Source organism: Portunus trituberculatus, chromosome 18, assembly GCF_017591435.1.
Source record: "Portunus trituberculatus isolate SZX2019 chromosome 18, ASM1759143v1, whole genome shotgun sequence".
NCBI classification, from domain to species: Eukaryota; Metazoa; Arthropoda; class Malacostraca; order Decapoda; family Portunidae; genus Portunus; species Portunus trituberculatus.
This window is the reverse complement of record NC_059272.1, coordinates 24,800,972-24,823,485: the sequence shown is the minus strand read 5'-3', so window position 1 is coordinate 24,823,485 and position 22,514 is coordinate 24,800,972. Positions and strand designations below refer to the sequence as shown.

At 42.0% G+C, this 22,514-nt stretch overlaps 1 protein-coding gene across 1 annotated transcript; it reads right to left on the bottom strand.

Moving 5' to 3' along the window:
- Positions 1-7,401: 7,401 nt before the first annotated feature.
- Positions 7,402-13,691, bottom strand: LOC123505797 (E3 SUMO-protein ligase NSE2-like). The gene is made up of 6 exons (XM_045257517.1): positions 13,324-13,691; positions 10,692-10,852; positions 10,059-10,167; positions 9,711-9,885; positions 9,364-9,466; positions 7,402-7,639 (listed from the first exon to the last, which is right to left on the bottom strand). The coding sequence occupies exons 1-6, from the start codon at positions 13,409-13,411 to the stop codon at positions 7,637-7,639; spliced, it is 639 nt and encodes a 212-aa protein (XP_045113452.1). The 5' UTR covers positions 13,412-13,691; the 3' UTR covers positions 7,402-7,636.
- Positions 13,692-22,514: the final 8,823 nt, after the last annotated feature.

Genomic DNA, 22,514 nt, shown 5'->3' with positions numbered 1-22,514 from the left:
TCAGCTGCTTCAAACCCTTCAAATTCTTGAGAGAATACGTTTTCCAGTGGGGGTGGGTCATCCAGGCTCTCCTCATCGTCACTCAAGGTTACGGTGGATGTGAAGGATAGATTGGATGTGGGTGGAGTTGTTTTGGAGGTGGATGGAGTTGTTTTGGAAGTGGGTGGAGTTTTTTTTCGAGGTAGCAGGACGAACTTTGAAGTACGACGAGATGACTCCTATGGAAGTAGATGGGATTGCTTTTGAGGTGGATGGGGTAGCTTGGGAGGTGGATGGAGTTGCTTGATCGGTAGATGGGGTTGCTTGGGATGTGGATGGGGTTGCTTGGGCGGTGAGTGGTTTGAAGAAAGATGAGATGACTGTCTGTTTTGCCATCCTTTTCTTTGCCTCAAATAGTTCTTTATACACTTTCATGTCATTTTCTATAGCATTAGTCACGCCATTACTTCGGTTTGGGTTGGGGTCATTCTCCTGGAGAAGATGTATGGCCTGGTTAATATGATTAAAAATCTCCTCGAAAATCTTGACGGAGAGGGTTCTTTCAGGCTCCTTGTCCTCCTCCATTTCCTCCAAAGTATTTTGTTTCTCCAACTCCATGAGGTCGTCGTTGGAGAGAGGCTCAGAATGACTGTCCAGCAGTTCTTGTACGTCATTCTCGTCCACCTCATTGAAGCCTGCCTTATGGGAGATATGAACGATGTCTTTCCTTACTGCTGTAACATCGACAGGGACTTCCTGTTTACGTTCCACGCACTCAGGCCACAAATTACGCCAACATCCATTCATTGCCGACTTGGACACCTCCTTCCATGACTCGTCGATGTTGTCGATCCCCTTTTTAATGTTATAATCCTTCCAAAATTGTTTCATGGTCGGCTTGTCAGGGGTGTCAATGCAGGCCAACAGCTGTTTCATGGTGCGCCGCTGGTAATAGGCCTTGAAAGTAGCGATGACTCCTTGGTCCATCGGCTGGATGAGGGCAGTTGTGTTTGGGGGCATAAACATGACCTCAATATTATCTGCCCAGTCATTCATGCTCTCTGGGTGGCTGGGGCGTTGTCACACAGCAAGAGAAATCTGTTAGCAATGTTGTTTTGGGCAGCATATTCTTTTAGGAATTTGGAGAGGTATCCTGTCACGTAACTTTGCATGATAACAGTCGTCATCCACCCCTTTTTGTTTGCCTTCCATACTACGGGCAAATATTCCTTAATATAGCCAGACAGAGCTCTTGGGTTTTGGGAATGGTAAATAAGGCATGGTTTAAGCTTAAGATCACCAGCGGCATTCCCCCCCACCAATAATGTTAACCTGTCTTTAGATGCCTTGAATCCTGGTGCCGACTTCTCCTCCTTTGCTATAAACGTTCTCGATGACATCTTCTTCCAATACAGGCCTGTCTCGTCAAAGTTTAGAACCTGCTTGGCTGAATAACCTCCTTCCTCGATGCGCTCTTTAAGCAAAGGCTTGAAGGCGTTTGCAGCGGGTTGATCCGAACTCGCTGCCTCCCCACTAACCTTGAGGTTGTGTAGACTCCCACGATGTTTGAAACGTTCAAACCACCCCTTACTGGCCTTGAAGGACACTGTCTCGCCTATGTTGAATTCTGGTTTCAGGTCCTCCCACAGGCTCAGTGCCTTAGTAGTAACGAGTTGGGTAGAAAGAGGCATGCGGCGGTGTGTGTGGTCTTCAATCCATAGCCTCAGCAAACGTTCCAATTTTTCCATAATCGGTTCCCTGTTACGAGTTGTTGTGTGTTTGTGCAGGTTTGTGACTTGGTTGGCCTGCTGCTTCACTTGTACTTTTTCTGGAGAACTGTTGATACAGTTGATTGAGATAAACCAAGGGCACGAGCAATAGAGTTTACCCCTTCACCACCCTCATGACGAGTCACAATGTTCAACTTAATATCAAGGCCAATGCTCTTTCTCGATTTTTAGCCTTATCTCCCGGTGGAGAACAATCGTTGGGTCGCTTGGAAGCCATCACTAAGTTCACTTGATCACAAATAAGCACAAAAAGAAGTTTAGAGCGAGCGTGATAGAGTTGTTGTTGCACAATCAAAACAGCGGGAAAGACTGTGGTGTGTTTACTGCACGGGCCGCGGGTGGATGGAGGCGCTGCGATCGCGATTGCGATCGCGATTGCGATTGGTCAATCCGATCGTTAACCGAATTTTGGCGATCGTTAACCAAAAAATAGGGATTAATTTGGAGGGATCGTATGAGCGAAATATCGTTAAGTAGTCGATCGTTAACCGAGGGACACCTGTATAGTGATGATGGTATTGCGTGTGTTCGGCTGGTAAACTATCGTCAACATCACAGCGTCTCTTAAACCGAAACCAGCCTTTGGTGGAGCCCCCAAAACTACACAGGTTAACCACAGTGGTGTTGGCCTCCTTTTGAGACTCCACTCTCGTACACTGCATTAATAACCCTGTGACAACCCTCGACTCTGTGCGGTGGATATTTGAGCCTACAGTTCACTAATAAATAACTGAAAATAGAAGAAAGAAAAAAAGTGTTAATGTTACTGTGCTGGTATTAACTCCTTCAATACTGGAACACATTTTTACCTTCAGATTTGTAAACGATTAGACCATTTTATTGACATTAGGAAGAGTTTATTGAGCTCAGAAGATTAATGGCCAAAGTCTTTACTATTTAAATCCCACACATAAGTTTCTGAAGTTGTTTAAAATCACCAAATAATGAGTAGAATGAATATGGAAACGCATCATGGTACTCAAAGGGTTAATGGTGACGGTGATAGTGCTGGCGGTGTTTGTATTAATGATGGTGAGTGATAATGGACGTAGTGGTGATGATGACAAGATACGTATGGAGTGATATTGATAGTGATAATGGTGGGTGGTGATGATGATAATGCTCTCTCTCTATACAAACCCATATTCGGAAACATTTCCACGTTGCACCTTCACAATATTCACAGGGCTCTAGTTGGAGTGACACGGGTTTTAAAGCATGTTTCTGTAATTCTAGTGACATGTTAAAAGTTTTCTGCACTATCAACAGGACAAATGCTCTTTTTAAAGACTCTAGTATAAGTGACACCGGTTTTTAGGAGTGTTTCTGTAATTCTAGTGACATGTTAAAAGTTTTCTGCACTATCAACAGGACAAATGCTCTTTTTAAAGGCTCTAGTAGAAGTGACACGGGTTTTTAAGGGTGTTTCTGTAATTCTAGTTTTCTGCATTATCAAAAAAAAAATATTCTTTAGAACTCAGCTAATCGTCTCTGCAATCTTTGAAAATGATCGCGGTGAGAGAGGGAAGTGTTTCTGAATATGGCGAATAGTATCTCTCTCTCTCTCTCTCTCTCTCTCTCTCTCTCTCTCTCTCTCTCTCTCTCTCTCTGAAGCTGAAATACGATCATAATAAAATACATAACGAAAGCCCAATACTCAGCACACATTAGCGTCAAAACAGTGGCCTCAGAACTGCCTTTTTTGTTTCTCCCACATTATTTCCCCCATATTCCTCCCGTGCCTTTTTTATTATGCCATTCCACTAATTCATTTGTTAGTCATCATGTCAGTCTCTTCACTTTATCATTATTATTATTATTATTATTATTATTATTATTATTATTATTATTGTTATTATTTGTTTGTCTATCTATGTGTGTTCTTCCCTTCTTCCTTTTCTGTCCTTTGTGGTTATTCAGACTCTCTCTCTCTCTCTCCTCTCTCTCTCTCTCTCTCTCTCTCTCTCTCTCTCTCTCTCTCTCTCTCTCTCTCTCTCTCTCTCTCTCTCTCTCTCTCTCTCTCTCTCTCTCTCTCTCTCAATGGGTGCCAAGTGTGTCATTAAAGTCCCTTCTTCCCTCTTTAACTCTTACTTATTTGCTTAACTCAACGATGGCTCTCTCTCTCTCTCTCTCTCTCTCTCTCTCTCTCTCTCTCTCTCTCTCTCTCTCTCTCTCTCTCTCTCTCTCTCTCTCTCTCTCTCTCTCTCTCTCTCTCTCTCTAAGGTCACGTTTAGTGGGAGAGACGTGGTTGAGGACTTAATAGAGAGAGAGAGAGAGAGAGAGAGAGAGAGAGAGAGAGAGAGAGAGAGAGAGAGAGACTGCCCGGATTTGAAAGATGGCGTCTATTAAGGCTCAGCTGGCTTGGTCATACGCTTCCTAGAGTAGAAATTCAATAGGAGGAGGAGAGAGAAAATAACAAGTCGTGATTTAAACCCAGCTGAAGAGATGAGGTGGTGATGGGGAGGACGAGGAGTAGAAGGAGGAGGAGGAGAATACAAAGGAATACAAAGGAAGAACAAACAGCAACAGACCTACTGGCCCTTACTAGACTGTTTAAGGATTTTTCTCTCCTTCTCTTTCTGCACTAATGGTTGAGGAAAAGGATAGCAAAGGTGAAGAAGGAAGGAGAAAGAGGAAGAGGAAGAGGAAGAGGAGGAACGCTTGGTAAATAAAGAATAGAAAAGGTAGAAATAAAATATAAAGAGAAGAATTGGAAGGAATGATAAGGATAAAGGAGGGATAGGAAGGAGGAATAGATAGCAGCTAGGAGGAAAATGAAAGAAGAAATGGATAAAAATGTGTTTGAAGAGACGAATTGGAGAAGAAGAGTAAAAAGAAGAAAAAAGAAGAATAGAAAGAAAAAAAGAGCCCAAAAAAGGAAAGATAAATAAAGATGTAGTGGAAAAGATAAACTGAAGAAGAAAGAGGAGGAGGAGGAGAAAGAGGAGAAGGAGATGCAGGAGACGAAGGAGAAAGGAGGAGGGAAGGAGTTGGAAGAGAGAGTAGGAAGGGTTTAATAAGTGTTTATATTGTGATTTAATGCCTCGTTTCCCCAGAGAGAGAGAGAGAGAGAGAGAGAGAGAGAGAGAGAGTCACTGATGTCGTGTATGAATGTGATATTTATACGTTTGTGAATTTGAAAGTACGAGTAGAATAAGTTAATCGATTGTACCTTAGTTTTTATATTACTTTTTTTTCATAACCAACACTTGATGTCAATATAGCGAGTGATTGACTACTACAAACAGTGAAAGTTTGGCCTTTACATAAGTGTGTTGATTAATGTGACGTAATTGGTCTGATATTTTGGCTTGTGTTTCCTTCTTCTCTAGTGTTGACGTTTTGATTCTTTCGATCCCAGGAGTAATGGTGGTGGTGGTGGTGGTGGTAGTGGGATGTGGTTATCATTAGTTTTCGTTATGGTAAAAGGAGAATTGTTCATATATTGCTAATAGGATACTAGTTCTTAAATTGACAAAAGAATAATTGATCATATTTTGCTAAAAGGAGAATTGTTCATATATTGACAAAAGGAGAATTGTTCATATATTGCTAAAAGGAGAATTGTTCATATATTTCTTGGTTTTAATATTCCTTGGAGTGGTGAAGTAAAGGATTATAATGCCCCTTGTTCCTTTTTTTTCCGTAAAGCTGCTGTAGGTGTCAAAATACTCGCGTTTATAATTAATGAAATGGACCAAAGCCTTTTTTTTTCCCATTTTTTTATTTTACCCTTTCTTATATTTTTGGGAAATTCGAGTGAAGAGGATATGCATCTTTTTTTTATTTTCCTCTTATTAGGTCTCCTTAAAAAATAGATCAATAAAATTTTAAAGAAGCAAAAAAAAAATAATAATAAATAAATAAAATAGCGAGTGAAAGTAACATGGGTTTTTTCATTATTATTTTTTTCAAGTAACAAAGGTACGTGGTGAAAAATAAAGTTCCTCCTTTTTTCCCCTCATCTGTATCCCCGCCTGCCCTCGCCACGCCGCCCGTCCCTATAAAGAACAGATAGAGATCTCCACTCCATTCCCAAGTTAACCTTACAATCCCTTGACAGCTTGATGTAGAGAGAGAGAGAGGAGGGGGAGGGGAAAAGACAGGCAGGGTGGTGGATGAAAAGTGAGGTAGATAAAGAATGGAGATGGAAAAAATAACTTCATCAACTTTCTACCGTCCAGCCGCTGTTTCCTGTCACGTCATAGGGCTCTCTTATATCCCCCGGTTTTCCCTATACCCCCCCCCTACCTTTCCTTCCCTTGTTCCTTCTCTCCAAACAACCACTACACATTTTCCTTTCCTTTCTTGTCTTCCTTATTTTCTCTCACCCTCCTTTCTTTTCTTTCTTTACTCCTTTCCTCTCATAGCATCTAACCCTTCAAAATCCCCTCTCCATCTTTGCAAGTCCAGCTCTCTCTCTCTCTCTCTCTCTCTCTCTCTCTCTCTCTCTCTCTCTCTCTCTCTCTCTCTCTCTCTCTCTCTCTCTCTCTCTGTGGTCTTTGCTACCTGGCTTCTTGTCTTCCATGGCTTCTAAGTAATTCTACCATGGCTTCTAAGGGCAAGGCTGTCTTCCATGGCTTCTAAGGGCAAGGCTGTCTTCTATGGCTTCTAAGAGCAAGGTTGTCTCCCATGGCTTCTAAGGGCAAGGCTGTATCTCCCATGGCTTCTAAGAGCAAGGCTGTCTTCCATGTCTTCTACAGGCAAGGCTGTCTTCCATGGCTTCTAAGGGCAAGGCTGTCTTCCATGGCTTTTAAAGGCAAGGCTGTCTTCCATGGCTTCTAAGGGCAAGGCTGTCTTCCATGGCTTCTAAGGGTAAGGTTGGCTCCCATGTCTTCTAGGGGCAAGGCTTCTAAGGGCAAAGCTGTGACTTCCATGGTTTCTAAAGACAAGGCTGTGTCTCCCATGGTTTCTATGGGCAAGGCTGTCTCCCGTGGTTTCTACGGGCAAAGCTGTATCTCCCATGGTTTCTAAGGGCAAGGCTGTCTTCCATGGCTTCTACAGGCAAGGCTGTACCTTCAGTGGCTTCTAAGGGCAATGCTGTTATAGAGGAGCAAGAGAGGTGTGTGTGTGTGTGTGTGTGTGTGTGTGTGTGTGTGTGTGTGTGTGTGTGTGTGTGTGTGTGTGTGTGTGTGTGTGTGTGTGTGTGTGTGTGTGTGTGTAAATCATCTCGGTCGCCTGCTGGTCACCCAGCCAGTTTTCCCCATTACGGAGTGAGCTCAGAGCTCATAGACCGATCTTCGGGTAGGACTGAGACCACATCAACACACAACACACCGGGAAAGCGAGGCCACAACCCCTCGAGTTACATCCCGTACCTATTTACTGCTAGGTGAACAGGGGCCACACATTAAGAGGCTTGCCCATTTGCCTCGCCGCTTACCGGGAGTCGAATCCGGCCCTCTCGATTGTGAGTCGAGTGTGTGTGTGTGTGTGTGTGTGTGTGTGTGTGTGTGTGTGTGTGTGTGTGTGTGTGTGTGTGTGTGTGTGTGTGTGTGTGTGTATGCCAAGATATAGACTATACTTGAGGATAAGAATTTTATGTAATCCTGGCACCACATGAAAACATCAATAACTTCCACTACATGTTAAATTTAGGAAAAAAATTGTGAAATGCTAAGGAAAACAGCCCTGAAAATTTCACCAACTTTTATTGAAATCTGTTCAATACCAAAAAAATAGTGATAAAATGCTTAGTAATAGTCAAAGAATCCCCCTAATAACTTCCATCACAGCCCGTTGCATGGAAGAGATGTAATGCCTTTCTGGAATGTAGCTCTTGATCTTGCTACACTTTGGGGTGCTAACACTGCAGCAGTCCCAGCAGTGGTGAGTTCGTGGTGTGCACAGGTTCAGCCACCACACTGTCACTGGAGGAAAAAAAAAAACGTGATTTTGATTTAATGCGAATTGATATTTAAGGGGCTATATTAAATAAAATTGTTTATTCAATTTAACGCCAGGTAACTCAACTTGATGACGTTACGTGCACATGCTGCCTCTGGTGGAAACTGCACGAGTTGGATCCAAGAAACTTACCAATGAGCAGAGCAACTTCCAGTTGCAAATGGTATCCACAAACAAATAGGAAGACATTGTTTCCCTGGTAACATGGTTGTTAGCAGGTTGCCAGTAAAACTGCTTCCTGAGGTGTTACTTTCTCATACACACATTTATGTTTACAAAACAACATTTCTACTAACTCTACCACCAAGAAAGGATTGTTTTGTGATGTACAAAATGAAATCTTGCATGGAAGACTGAAAGCAAAGCAGGAGATGAGGAGGCTTTTGTCTGCTGGCAATCAGCGATGGCTGCTGCTTCTTCTTCAGCTTGTGTGTTGTTTTCATCACAATATTTGTGTGTCTACCCCACTATTGCCTGCTATAATGGATATCATGTATGTATTGATATCCATTCTAGCAGGCAATAGAGGGGCAGACACACAAATATTGTGATGAAAGCAACACACAAGTTAAAGTTGGTCACAAGAAGAAGCAGCCACCACCAATCACCAGTAGACAAAGACCTCCTCCTCTCCTGCTTTGCTGTCGGTGTTCCTTTTTTTCTTTTTTCTTTTTTTATAGCCTATAGCACCTGTGGGTGTACTTGAAGAGTATGAGAAGTGCTGTCCAGTTTCCACCCATTTGTGGTGCAAGCAGTTTTATTTATAGTGGTACCCATATTAGGGCTCATATCACCACCCAGGCACATCTTTGGTGTAAGGTAATTACACCTCCACCTCGAACCTGGGTACCATGATGACATGTAGGTAACTTTAAACCACTCAACAAATGACAATGTGTCTAGACGACACGTAGTGGGATTCAAACCTGCACATGGATATCTGCCCGATCCCACACTCACCACCTTATCCACTACGCCATTGCAAGATCTCATTTTGTGCATTAGAAAACAATCCTTTCTTGGTGGTAAAGCTTGTAAAAAGCTAATAAAAATGTTGCTTTGTGAACATAAATGCATATATAAGACCTCACTCCTCAGTCTGGGGCTAACCTGAGTGGGTCGTTTCACTGTGTTTTCACTAAGTGTCCTATACTATGGCATCCAAGCATCCTTCAATCTCCTCACAGCAAGAAATCAAGGAAGACTGTGACCATTGAAAAAAGTTGGAAGTGTTAGATTGCTATGCTAGGGGAGAAGAGATCTCAGTGATTGTCCATGACTGTCCATGCTATGGGACTGAGGGAGAGCACATTTCATACCATCAGAGCTAATCAAATGAGAACGTGTGTTTTTACTGTTTCTGTGACCTAGTGATGTATTAATATTTTTTTCAAGGTTTGAGTAACAAAATCCCCAAAATGCACAGACTTTTCCAGTGGCCCAGAACATAACCCCCCCCCATTACCATTGTTTTTATGGGAAAATTGTTTCAATAAAGCCATTTTGAATAACAAACTGTCTCTAGGAACATAACCCTCGCATTAATCGAGTGCTGACTGTATAATAATACAAGCAAATAGAGTCACTTGAAAGACAGAGATAACAAATACAGATCTAGGGCCAGGATCACACAAACACATCAGACACTCTGAAATACAATTAGGTACATACACAGACACCCACCCACCTGTCTTTTTTCTTGGAGGGCTAGCTGTCTCTTCACATCAGGCGCTTCCTTCAGGTCAGACAGCTTTATTGGTTTACGATTAGCACAACCAATGATAGGACATCTGTTGATAAATACCACAAAGCCTTTTACAGACATTCTCATCATTCAGTTCCTCATCAAATAGTTTGTTTTGTGGATATCTTACATTACATCATGATTATTTGTGGGCAGCTGTACCAGTAGTGTTCGTAACTCATTTCAATTCATGTTTTGGCCTTCAATATCTATCATTCAGTTTTTCTCTTACACCACTATATTGTACATGTCCATTTTGAGCAGCTATACTGGTAGTGTTAATGACTCACTTCAATTTCTGTTTAGACTTTGCAATCATGACGGTGATGGTGCCTCTGTCATACACATGATCACAAATCTTATTTCTCACTGGATCCGTCATCCTCTTCTTGCTGATGGGGTCAAGAAAGGTGCTACTGTACTGTGTGGCAATCAAGTCCCCATCTGGGTCTGGATTGCTTGCCACTGGAAGGAATAGTGTTATTTAGTGAGGAATACTATATCAAACAAAACCTAAACAATCTTTTCTGTGAGGAACAAAATCGTATCTAGCAAACCTGAACACTCCTATTCTGTGAGGAATAGTACTTGATCATGACTTTAAGTCTTATCAGTGACAACCTCTATCCTGCTCCTACCATTATTTTCCTCAAGTAGTTCCTTGAAGGACTTGAGAGCTGCAGATTGTGCTATTACTTCATCGATGGGAGAGTCCATCTGCAGCTCCCCAATGCTTTCTTCAAGTAACTGAAATATATTCTTTATGTTAGTAACCTGAAAATACACCCAAAAATTGAAACAAAATGAAAATTAACTAACACATGATTATCATGCTACCCTCTCACATACAAAAAACTGAAAATACATACATACATACATCCATATACCCAGGCTATCTACTAAAAAGAGTGGTAGCCAAGGCAGGCCACATCTTTTCATATTAACCCTACTCCCTTAGCCCCTGTACTAACTGAAACTGTAGACCTTTGTATAACACCTACTAGGTTCTGATTCACAGACTGCACTGAAAATTCCAGATAATATTAAAATAGATTTAGATTTGTTAATCTCATTCACTTTACTGCTGATAACTTCATAGTGCAGTTCACTTGAGAAAGTGTCATACTCTACCAAGAAATAAACACACATTATCTGAAAAATAGTAGACTAAGGTATTTCCAAACTTTTAAGGTTATTTAAAAACTTTAGCTGCACACTAAGCCTTGACTTATTCACTGCAAGGAAACTGACAAACAAGGAGTTATCCTCACATCATCATAGAGATTTGAATTAGGTTCCTTGGTGTTCTCATCCTCTGCCCGAGCGATGGTCTCCTTCACAGCATGGCGTGTGATAGCCACCTTGTGCTGGGTGGTGACACAGGTCACCAGTGCCTCCTCCAACTGGTTCAGGAGATTTGTCTTCAGATTTGCTGCATCATAAGAGTTATGAGTAATGTATGATTTCAGGGCACTTGGAGCATGTCACCCATAGCAAGAAGACTAGAGTCAAGTTTACTATGAGTTGGTTAGTACCATGATAGCATGGTGAAAGGATAAGGTGTCATGGGAGGATAATCTATCAGATTTTTTTCTTGAGTTAATTTGCCTTAGTATTACATATTTAGCATAACTTTTTTAAGATAAATTTGAATTTATATTGTTTCTGTAAATAGACCTTCCAGTGAGCTTCTGACACTCTAACTCCTCAGATGGGCATATCATAACCAATACATTCCACCAAACTAGCCCCTCTGCAAAACAGAATACGGATACAGATTTCGTATCTTCAAGTCGCTGGTGATCCCCGTCTTACTCTATGGTTGTGAGACATGGATGCTGAACACCAATCTGAAGAGGCGAATTGATGTCTTTGGTATTAGATGCCTTAGCCATTCATGGGGTACCGCTGGTATGACATTGTCAAATCAGCAATTGCTCTGTGAGACTGATTCGAGGCCGATTACCAGCATAGTCCATCAGTGCCTGCAACTACATGGGCATGTGGCACGCTACCCAGAAGCCAATCCTACATATTGGGTTGTCTCTGAAAGGGATAACCCAGCATAGAGGAGGCCAAGAGGACATCAACAGAACTCATGACTGCGGCAAGTTGATGCCTCTTGCTGGGAGTTGCTTGGCATGCAAAGGGAGCCTGCAGGGAGACTCACGAGGCATGACCACCTGGAGTGGCATCATAGGGTAGGCGAGGCGACGCGCCCCCCATTATTGATGATTGATCTGGTCTCACATTTACCTTGAATATTTTCAGAATTAATCCCACATATTCCTAAAGCCTAACTTAGATGATTTGGAATTTCTAGGACCTGAATAAGGCCATACGAAATTGCTGTGGGTAGAGAAGATGGGATGGGAGGACATGGAGGAGGAGGAGGAGGAGGAGGAGGAGGAGGAGGAGGAGGAGGAGGAGGAGGAGGAGGAGGAGGAGGAGGAGGAGGAGGAGGAGGAGGAGGATATTATTTGTAGATACTAGTTTAGGCTATTTTAACTAAAAAATATAAAAACAATTAAACATATGTTTCTCTGATATGAAGACAAATGTGAGTATTGAGTGGTAAGAAAACACAAGTTGAGACAAGGTACTTTATTCTCTAACATTTCGGTCACAAGACCATCTTCAGAGTGAGCGTACAGGCAAACAGAAAACAGCAGCTTATATACTGCATTGGCGAGTCAGCCTGCCGGGTGGCTGGGAATGACGGCCAATGACTCGCCAATGCAGTATATACGTATATAAGCTGCTGTTTTCCGTTTGCCTGTACACTCTCTCTGAAGATGGTCTTGTGGCCGAAACGTTAGAGAATAAAGAACCTTGTCTCAACTTGTGTTTTCCTACCATTCAATACTCACATATGTTTCTCTGCCTTTTAAAAAAGATTATTTCTGTTATCATGCTAAAGTTTACTATTAAACTTACAGACTTGCACTTGGGAAAAAAAACTGCAGTCACAAAGTCGCAAGTTGGGGGGTAAAAATAGTCGCAATGTCACATGTCGCACAGTTTGGGCCAAAAGTAACTGCAAATTTGCAGTCGCACGAAATCCAGCAGCAAAGTCACAACTGAAGAAATTGCTTAATATAGAGAAAGGCGTCAGTCTGAGATTAAGTAATAAGGAATGCATCAATGATAATATTTTGGTGTCTAGAATACAAAATGGGGACTCCTGACCATTGGAAAAAAAATTCATAGATTTGGAATTCTTTTTCTAAATGCAGAGATTTTCGTGTTCTACACATATAAACCATAGATGCATTCTAAGGAAACCTAACCAAAGCTAATACTTAACCTAACTTCATGCAGGAATTTTCATGTTTTGAGCAAAACTTATTGATCAGCATTAATACTAAATGAGTGATTTGAAAGGAAAGTCTATAACAAAAGTGTCCTAGAGAAATGTTTACTTTCCGGTGGTGCACTCCTTTTTTATATCAGTGAGAGTGACAGCTTTCTCCAGTAATACCAAGAAATCAATGTCATTTCCAGCTATACTGATAACTCGTACTGTCAGGCGGTGTCCAGCAATCTGTTCCCAAATTTCCACTCATGACACATTCCCTATTTCTCACTGCATAATACTAAAATGACACCAGGCTTTTCATCCGCGGCTAGGCTGAACTAGATTTGCCGAGAAAAAAAAAAGTGAAGGTTTAGAAATTAGGTTAGTGTTAGGTGAAGGCAACACGGACTGCTACGCGAACATTTACTCCAGACTGTTTGCCTTATAGGCTTTCTTCAGGGGAATATACCCGCTAAAGAAGCCCTATAGGAAAAATTGGTAGGCAGAAAGTGTTCCACCAGCCAGTGTTTCCTTCTCCACCTTCAAGTCGTTACAATGTTCTCACGGGAAGGTTTATGTTATTTCCGCACTCCCAGCCAACTTACCATCCTCGACGTTCTCCACCACAGAGGTAGTGGTCTCGTTCACCAGTCCATACAGGTCCTCCAACATGCTAATGAAAGTAGCCTCCATGCCGCCTCCCTCACTAATGTGCCTCTGTTATTAACAACCAAAATCCTTATTGTTCTTGTTGTTGGGACCGTGCAGGCTGCGTGTCACAGCCAATAGTATCCCAAAGGCGCAGTATGCGGTGGTTATAGCTTCAAGTTAAATGCCGTGGAGCTGAGTTGATTTTTGTAAGATCAATTAAAATCCCGCCCGCTGCTCGAGGCTGCCTTGTTGTTGTTAGCCCGTTGGAGGTGCCAAGATAGTCATCGTCAGACCCCTATACGGCTGAGACTTGTAGCATCAGTGAGGATTCTAGAATGTGACAAGCATGGTGGCTTGCCAATGTAATGCGAAATCCTTTGAGCTGCGAAAATTACAAATATTTATGAGTTGACTTTCCGCGCATGCGTGTCCCAAGAAGGGCTCGGCGGGAGAAGAGGATTCAAATGCTTATTGAGAATGCTCTCTCTCTCTCTCTCTCTCTCTCTCTCTCTCTCTCTCTCTCTCTCTCTCTCTCTCTCTCTCTCTCTCTCTCTCTCTCTCTCTCTCTCTCTCGTGTGTGTGTGTGTTCATTTGCATATACTTGTGCTTGTCTGTACACGCATTTATATGCATGTCAGTATGCATAAATGTGTATGTATGTGTATAGCCTATATGCACACCAATTATTGATCTAATCCTGGCTGTGAAATGATGTACCCAAATTTCTCTTTAAGTGCAATATAATTTATGTATGTGTGTGTGTGTGTGTGTGTGTGTGTGTGTGTGTGTGTGTGTGTGTGTGTTATTCACCACGGTCGTCTGCTGGTCACCCAGCCAGCCTTTCCCTACGGAAAGAGCTCAGAGCTCGTAGTGACCGATCATCGGGTAGGACTGAGACCACACCACACTCCACACACCGGGAAAGCGAGGCCACAATCCCTCGAGTTACATCCTTTACCTATTTACTGCCAGGTGAACAGGGGCTACACATTAAGAGGCTTGCCCATTTGCCTCGACGCTTCCCGGTAATTCGAACCCGGGCCCTCTCGATTGTGAGTCGAGCGTGCTAACCACTACACAACGCGGTGTGTGTGTGTGTAATTCACCTCGGTCGCCTATTGGTCACCCAGCCAGTCTTCCCCATTACGGAGCGAGCTCAGAGCTCATAGACCGATCTTCGGGTAGGACTGAGACCACATCAACACACAACACACACCGGGAAAGCGAGGCCACAAGCCCTCGAGTTACATCCCGTACCTATTTACTGCTAGGTGAACAGGGGCCACACATTAAGAGGCTTGCCCATATGCCTCGCCTCTTACCGGGACTCGAACCCGGCCCTCTCGATTGTGAGTCGAGCGTGCTAACCACTACACTACACTACGCGGTATGTGTGTGTGTGTGTGTGTGTGTGTGTGTGTGTGTGTGTGTGTTGAATCTTAATGTGTGTGTGTGTGTGTTGAATGTGTTTCACACTGTGTGTGTGTGTGTGTGTGTGTGTGTGTGTGTGTGTGTGTGTGTGTGTGTGTGTGTGTGTGTGTGTGTGTGTGTATCTTGGCTCATAAGGATAGTGTCTGTTTCCTCCAGTCCTGACCTATATTTGTTTCATATTTAGGGGGAGACCAGCATGATAAGTTTACCTTCTAATATTCAATCATACGTGTTCTTTAAATTAACAGTGTGAGAAATTGCTGCACTAAATTCCCGTGAAAACAAAGGCATTACGTCGCGTAGTTTAGAATTTGCAGAGATGGGAAAAAATAGGTGATGGTACGTGAGAGAATTTATATTATTTTCTTTCTTTACCTTATTTTATTTATATTTTCATTTTGTATGCGTTGTGAGAGTGAAGGGTTAAAGGGGAAAGGGGAAAGGCAAGAGGATACGGAAAATTGAATGCTAAGTGGAGAGAGAGAGAAAAAAAAAGAGGTGGGGGGGTTGGGGGTGCTAGATACCACTCTAAAAGGTTCTGAAATATGGAATTGTGTAGGATTAATGTAAGCTTCCAATTGGTGTGTCTAGTCTCTCTCTCTCTCTCTCTCTCTCTCTCTCTCTCTCTCTCTCTCTCTCTCTCTCTCTCTCTCTCTCTCTCTCTCTCTCTCTCTGACTTTAAATTTGACTCCTTCTCATTTCTTTCTTTCTTTTAAAACCTTGATCTTTCTCTTTTCCCTTTCCACTCAGCCGTGATCTGGTGATAGAGAGTTAATTGAAAGTGAACAGTGTAGCGGACCTGTCTATGTAGAGCTTACTTAATTTCAAATATTGGAAAACGATAGAAAGCTTGCTGTTTATCACCATTTTATAGCTTCTAAGAATAGTTCCCTTGTTTTTATGAGTTATGAAAAGAGAGACAGTGGATAAGACAGCAATTCAATACAGCAATTCCATCTTTGAAATACATTAAATGCGATCCTGAAGTAACGCCTCAAACACAGTATTCAAGTGATTTTTTGGCAAGGATGACTCTTTGGATGATCCCCAAGGCCATTACTACTACGCAGCTGCATTTTCCCTTGCAGCTTTTCCCAGCAGCAAAGGTATCTCAGTGTCATGGTCACCTTAATTTCGGGGGTAAGTGAATTTCTCTTTTCTGTGTCACTCAGTAAGGCTTCCCTCACTAGATCGGCAACAAAGAGAATACCTGTACCGTGGAAACAATACCTTATGATGAGTTTCACTTTACTCAGTTTATTCAATATGGATAATCAATTCCTGACCTGGGTGTGTTGAGAGGCGGCCATACAAGCTGTGGGGTTTTCGTGACCTGGGTGTGTTGAGGGGCGGCCATGCAAGCTAAGTAATTTGCTAGAACAGGGTGGACTCACTCTTATCATCCCGCGCGAATTTATGACAGATGTGCGCAGTTCATGATAAGACTGCGCCACTTTTATCTTAGCTACGTCAAGCTCCTATAGCTAAGGACTGCTTTGTGAGTACTGGTCCAGGACTCTACCGTCTGCTCTGTTTATCATCCTACTCCTCTCCCTGTTTTTTCAGCAAATTTTCACCTGATGTAATTTGCCACATAATTCATGACAAACACATCAATTTTCCTCACCTTTACTCTCCTCCCGATCGTCTCTCTTAGGTGTACTATGTTCCTTAGAGGTCACACAAAGGTATCTGAGACTTTCTCTTTCCTGTAGCTCTTCATTTGCATCAGTATCTCGGTCTCTTCATTTCTCATTTACAGCGTGTGTGTTTGGCTTAATCCTTTCACTGCTTTAGGCTCTCGTCATAAATACTCAGAACATAATAAAAATATTCTTCAAAAAGTATACACAGACACAGGAAATGGAAGGATAAGAAATTGATGTTGTTGTTTTAGATTTAGTATAAGTTTGCATTTAGCATAACTTTTTACTTATGCGTAATTTTGTGTGATTTTGAGCAGTCTTCAGGATTATTTTTTTTTTATTATTATTATTTCACTGATATCATTTTGGCATTTTACATCTCTATATAAGCTTACCTAATGAAATTCAACACTTAATTGGCGAATAGATATAATTGTCTTCGTCACATTAAATGGACGGTAGACTGGTCGAATTGGTGCACAGTGGCTGAGTTGATAGAGAATCGAAAGAAGAGCAGACCGTGGCACTTAAAGGCTTCATAACACTTCAATTGGCTTTCCCGAGGCTGTGCTTAACCTCATTTTAAGTTTGTTCACCTTAAGAGCACTTCTGAGTATCCCCTTGTCCCCGTGCTGGTGTTTGTGCAAGTGTGTGTGTGTGTGTGTGTGTGTGTGTGTGTGTGTGTGTGTGTGTGTGTTCTGGAGTGTTTCTGGAAGTCCATTTGAATTACTTAGAAATGTTTGCTCTACTTTACCTACTTCAACAACAGTTTGCCCGAAATTCCTCGAGTCACCTGCTCTCGTATTGAAAGTTTACTTGATTGTTGGTAAACTGCCATTTGTGTCAATTATGTTAAGTGATTAATCGTTTCTCTTGTTTTACTCCATAACTTTAATAACTTTAATTGCATCAATATCTCACTTGCCTCGTAGTTCTCTTGTTTTATTTTTTAATTGCTTTATTTTATGTACTCAGTGACACACACACACACACACACACACACACACACACACACACACACACACACACACACACACACACACACACACACACACACACACACACACACACACACACACACATACACACACACACACAAACAGAGAGAGAGAGAGAGAGAGAGAGAGAGAGAGAGAGAGAGAGAGAGAGAGAGAGAGAGAGAGAGAGAGAGAGAGCGTAGCGTCAATGGCCTTTCTAGAATGTCTTGTGCCTTCATCATCGCGTCCTGCTTTCGTTGTGTGGTGGGGCGTGTGTCAGGCTGTTACTGGGAATGGAGAAGGAGGAGGAAAGTGTGGAGAGAAGATGGATTGAGTTCTCGGAAATGTAAGATGAAAGAGAGGTGGTATTGGTGTTAGGAGGAAAAAAAATAGAGGCGAAAGAGAGGAAAGAGTAAAAAAATAAGAAAATAGAGAAAAAAACAGTGTTCGTGATAATGGAAGGAAAGGTGGAGGAGGAGAAAAGGAAGAGGAAATGGAGGTGGAGAAGGAGGAAAGGAAGGACGACGACGATGTTTTTCCACTAATACAAGAACATACACAAACTTTACTTTCACCTCACGCTCAACTTTTCATTTCATTCCATTGAATTTCCCCTCGTGGTTCTCTCACACCCTCTTACTTCATTGTCAGTCTGCTCCACTCACTCACGTCACTCCTCTTTCCCCTTCCCTGCCTCTCCTCGCTGATACATTATCACCACCACCACCATCATCATCATCATCATCATCATCATCATAAAAATCTCCACTCACGATCCAGCTCCCCGTCTATTCCAAGCTATCCTAGTAAAACTTCTTAGACTGTGCTCTTAATCTCTTTAGTAGCAGGACACATTTTCATATTCATTCTGGTTACTATTTGGCGATTTTATACAGCTTCGGAAACATATGTTGGGATCAGAATAGCAAAGACTCTGGCCATTAATCTTTTCACCCTTCGTAATGCAGATAAAATCGTCTAATCATACCCAAAAATCAAGGTAAAAATGTGTCTCAGTATTGATGGGTTAAAAGGCTCAACTTTTTCTTCTCTCTCTCTCTCTCTTTTTTTTTTTTTAACGGGATGTATTGGAAATTATTCAGGTTTTTTATTGCGTCCGTGATACTAGTGACAATTGAACGAGGTAACTGGGAACTAGTGAGGAGTAAGCTTTCATGGCAATACTTCAGGCATCCAGGAGTGTATTTTCTTGATTCTGGTATTAGCTGAACAAGATGTCTGCACTGCCAGTGAGAAACAGACTTCATCAGCTACGATTCGGTTTTTCAGGAGTGTTTTGGTGATTTTAGTAGAAATTAGGTCTAATCTGTAGTGCTATGCAGGCTTCACTTGTAATTGTTTTTTTTTTTTTTTTTCAGGATTGTTATCGTGGTTATAGTGATAATCTAACAAGGTAATGTAAGAAATATACCCTTAACCCATTCAGTATACCATGACGTATTTTCACATTCATTCTACTTACTATTTAATGTTTAAACAGTGAAGACTCTGGGCATTAATCTTCTGACCTCCATACACTCTTCCTAATGTATTAAAATTGTCTAATCATACCCAAAACTCAAGGTAAAATTGCGTCACGCCACTGAAGGGGTTAAGAACATGGTAAATAATCTACGTAGCCTATGAAATTTGTTCCATTGAGAGACAGAATAGTTCTTTTTGTCAACCTTGCCTTCTGCTGACATTCCTGGACTGCCTGGTCACTGCAACTGTCCCACGCAAACACAGACGTTCCCTCAGCCTCCTCATTCGTGGCTTCGGACTCCAGGAAATTAACACACTAACTAATGAAAGGAGAGTAAAAATGAGTGAATACCGAGACAGATTAATGTGCATGACTAGACACTCCGGTGACTGAAATTTTAGATATCTGAGGACTAGAAAAGAGTGAGTGGAATTCCAGGTAATTAGTGAGTGCAATTAGTCATTAGAGATACGATTTTGCTGGGAAATAAGAGAGAGAAAACGAATGAAAGCGGTGTTAGGTTGAATAAATAGTAATAAAAAATACTTGAGGTCGAAAACAAAGAAAGGAAAATGAATAGCTGAAGTGAATAATGAAAAAAAAGATACTCAAGGTAAAATGAATAAATGAAAACAGAAATCCGAGTTGAATTTAACTTTATTTTCAGAGAGAGAGAGAGAGAGAGAGAGAGAGAGAGAGAGAGAGAGAGAGAGAGAGAGAGAGAGAGTGTATTCTATTGGAGTTGGAGAGCAAGTGAGTAAATGGTTAATGGAATGAAAGAGTTAAAGCAAAGACAGGTATTTCAGATCCAAATACATCCACTTTCCAACCAGGAGCCGGAAATCACCCCTACTCTTTCCTAGACCTCGCCCTCCTCTCCTTTCCTCACCACCTTCACCCCTTCATATATCCAATTTCTCTCCCCTCTTCTGCTCCTCTTTCCCTTTCCTCCTCCATCTTTTCCACTGTACACTACTTTCTTCAAATTTCATTCCTCTCTTCCTATCCCTCCATTTCTCCTTCACTTTCCTTCCGCCCCGTCCACACCACTCTATTCCTCCTTCCCCTCTTTTCTTTCCACTATACCTCCCCCTTTTTCCCTTTTTCCCCATATTTCACCTCCCTCTCCATTCTTTCCTCTCTGACCTTCCCTCCCGACCTTTCTCTCCAGTTCTGCCTCCTTCCCTTCCTCCCTCCTACAACTTTCTTCCTGACAGGACAAAATTTTATTTCTCCTTTCTTTACTTCTTTACTTCTTTCTTTCTTTCAGTTTCTCTCTTTCGGTCATTATCTCAGAGAAGCTTACAAATTCTCTCTCTCTCTCTCTCTCTCTCTCTCTCTCTCTCTCTCTCTCTCTCTCTCTCTCTCTCTCTCTCTCTCTCTCTCTCTCTCTCTCTCTCTCTCTCTCTCTCTCTCTCTCTCTCTCTCTCTCTCTCTCTCTCTCTCTCTCTCTCTCGTCTTCCTTCATATTCCTGTGTTTTCGTTTTGCCTTTGCTATTTCTCTTCCTCCTTTTCTTCCTTCTCTGCCTTCCATTTCTCCTTGCAGCTGGGCCTAACAAATCTTCTCTGTTACCTATCTTTTCCTGTCCTCCCCTACTCCTGCTCCCGTTCCTCCTCCGCTCTCTTTCGTCCTTCATTTCCTTTCTTACGATTTCTGGCCTCGAGTCAATATCGTTTGCACACGTCGCGGCCACACCTTCGCTTATTGATACCCTTTTCTCACCTGATTGTCTGCGTGGTCTCCTTGGCACTCCTCACCGCTATTGCTCATTCCCGCCCATCAGTCTCCCTTTGCTCCTGACCACGGCGCCACGGAAAAAGAATAAACGGAAGTGAGAGAGAGAGAGAGAGAGAGAGAGAGAGAGAGAGAGAGAGAGAGAGAGAGAGAGAGAGGGAGAGGGAATAGTGTATAAAGTTTCCAGTTTGATTTTCTATAGTAGGTTTTTTCCTCTTTTTTAGATTAATTTATCGTAATGTTCTCGTTTTCTTCAAAGTGCAAGGTGTCCTCCAGTTGGCAGTGACGTCTGGCGTATCGAAAGTAAAAGGAACTGAAGTCTTTTTATATTGCTATTAGTTTAGCTTCTTTCATTCAGTTGGCTGTTCATTTATTCATTCATCAATCATTTAGTTGCTTATTTTGGGTAGTTACCTTATCAGTTAGGTAGTCACATGGTTAATTGATTAGTTAGTCAACCTTTCAGTTAGTTTGCTAGTTTATTTTTTAGTATTTTTTTAGATTAATTTAAATACTGCCATTTAATTATACGTATTATTGGTTTGTTCATCCAATTGTTTATTTTATTAATTCACTTGTTTTTCTTTGCAGTCTGGAAGCTCTGAGGAAGTCAAGCTACCCTCTCACGTGTACATGTAAGTGTTGCTTTTTCTTCACCTGTTCATGTTTACCATAGGCGATCAATAAGGTGTTGCACAGAATGTCTATATACATACACGATAAAGAAGAAAATGGACTACAGAAAAAATTGGGTGAGAAAATGTAAGGTCAAGATCAAGAGTGTAGCGGATGGTGAGCTGCATCCTTCACTTCTCTCTGGTTTATTTATTTGTGAGTTTCTTTGATTATTTTGCTTACATTTCTCATTCCGTTAAATCTTTCTCTTCAAATGTTATGAATGTTTGTCGTCGCTGTGTTGAGTGATGGTGGTCGCTGTGGAATCATGGAGCTTTGAAGTACTTTGTGGGTCTCACTCCCCTTCCTCTTCTTTTACCATCCTTGCCTTACTTCACTCCGTCAGCCCTCCTCTGCCCTCCCCGAGCAACAGTAGACGCAATTATTCACGGAAACGTTGGTGTCTTTTTCATTATAAATCGTGACAACTCCTGGTCAATATTCCTCTTCTTAGTGGAAAGATGCAGGTGTGAAAACGAGGAGGAGGAGGAGGAGGAGGAGGAGGAGGAGGAGGAGGAGGAGGAGGAGGAGGAGGAGAAGAGGAGAAGGAGGAGGAGGAGGAGGAGGAAGAGGAGGAGAAGGAGGAGGAAGAAGAGGAAGAGAAGGAGAAGGAGGAGGAGGAGAAGGAGGAGGAGGAGGAGGAGGAGGAGGAGGAGGAGGAGGAGGAGGAGGAGGAGGAGGAGGAGGAGAAAAGAAGAAAATAATAATGATGATAATAATAACGATAATAATAATAATAATAATAATAATAATAATAATAATAATAATAATAATAATAATAATAATAATAATAAGAAGAGAGAGAGAGAGAGAGAGAGAGAGAGAGAGAGAGAGAGAGAGAGAGAGAGAGAGAGAGAGAGAGAGAGAGAGAGAGAGAGAAGAGGAGGAGAAAAAAGAGAAGAAAAACAAAGAAAACAAAAGAAATTAAGAAAACAATGTGAAATTCTGTTTGGTACGACGAATAAGATGCAGGAAGATGAGAGAGAGAGAGAGAGAGAGAGAGAGAGAGAGAGAGAGAGAGAGAGAGAGAGAGAGAAAGAGAGAGAAATGGTCAGTGAAGGAAGGAAACCGTGGACAGGTAGTTTACTGGAAGGTTGAGGTGGTGAGGAAGGACAGGTGTTGAAAGGGCTGTGTGTGGCGGAGGATGAAGGGAGGTGTGGGGAGGTGGAAAATTGAGGGATAGGAAAAGGAGTAC

Excerpts from the sequence above, each read along its gene's own strand:
- LOC123505797 (XM_045257517.1), bottom strand. The coding sequence starts at position 13,411 with ATGGAGGCTACTTTCATTAGCATGTTGGAGGACCTGTATGGACTGGTG. Across the intron at positions 10,853-13,323 it reads GGTGGAGAACGTCGAGGATG|CAAATCTGAAGACAAATCTC; the intron begins GTAAGTTGGCTG and ends CTTATGATGCAG. Across the intron at positions 10,168-10,691 it reads ATTCAAATCTCTATGATGAT|TTACTTGAAGAAAGCATTGG; the intron begins GTGAGGATAACT and ends AATATATTTCAG.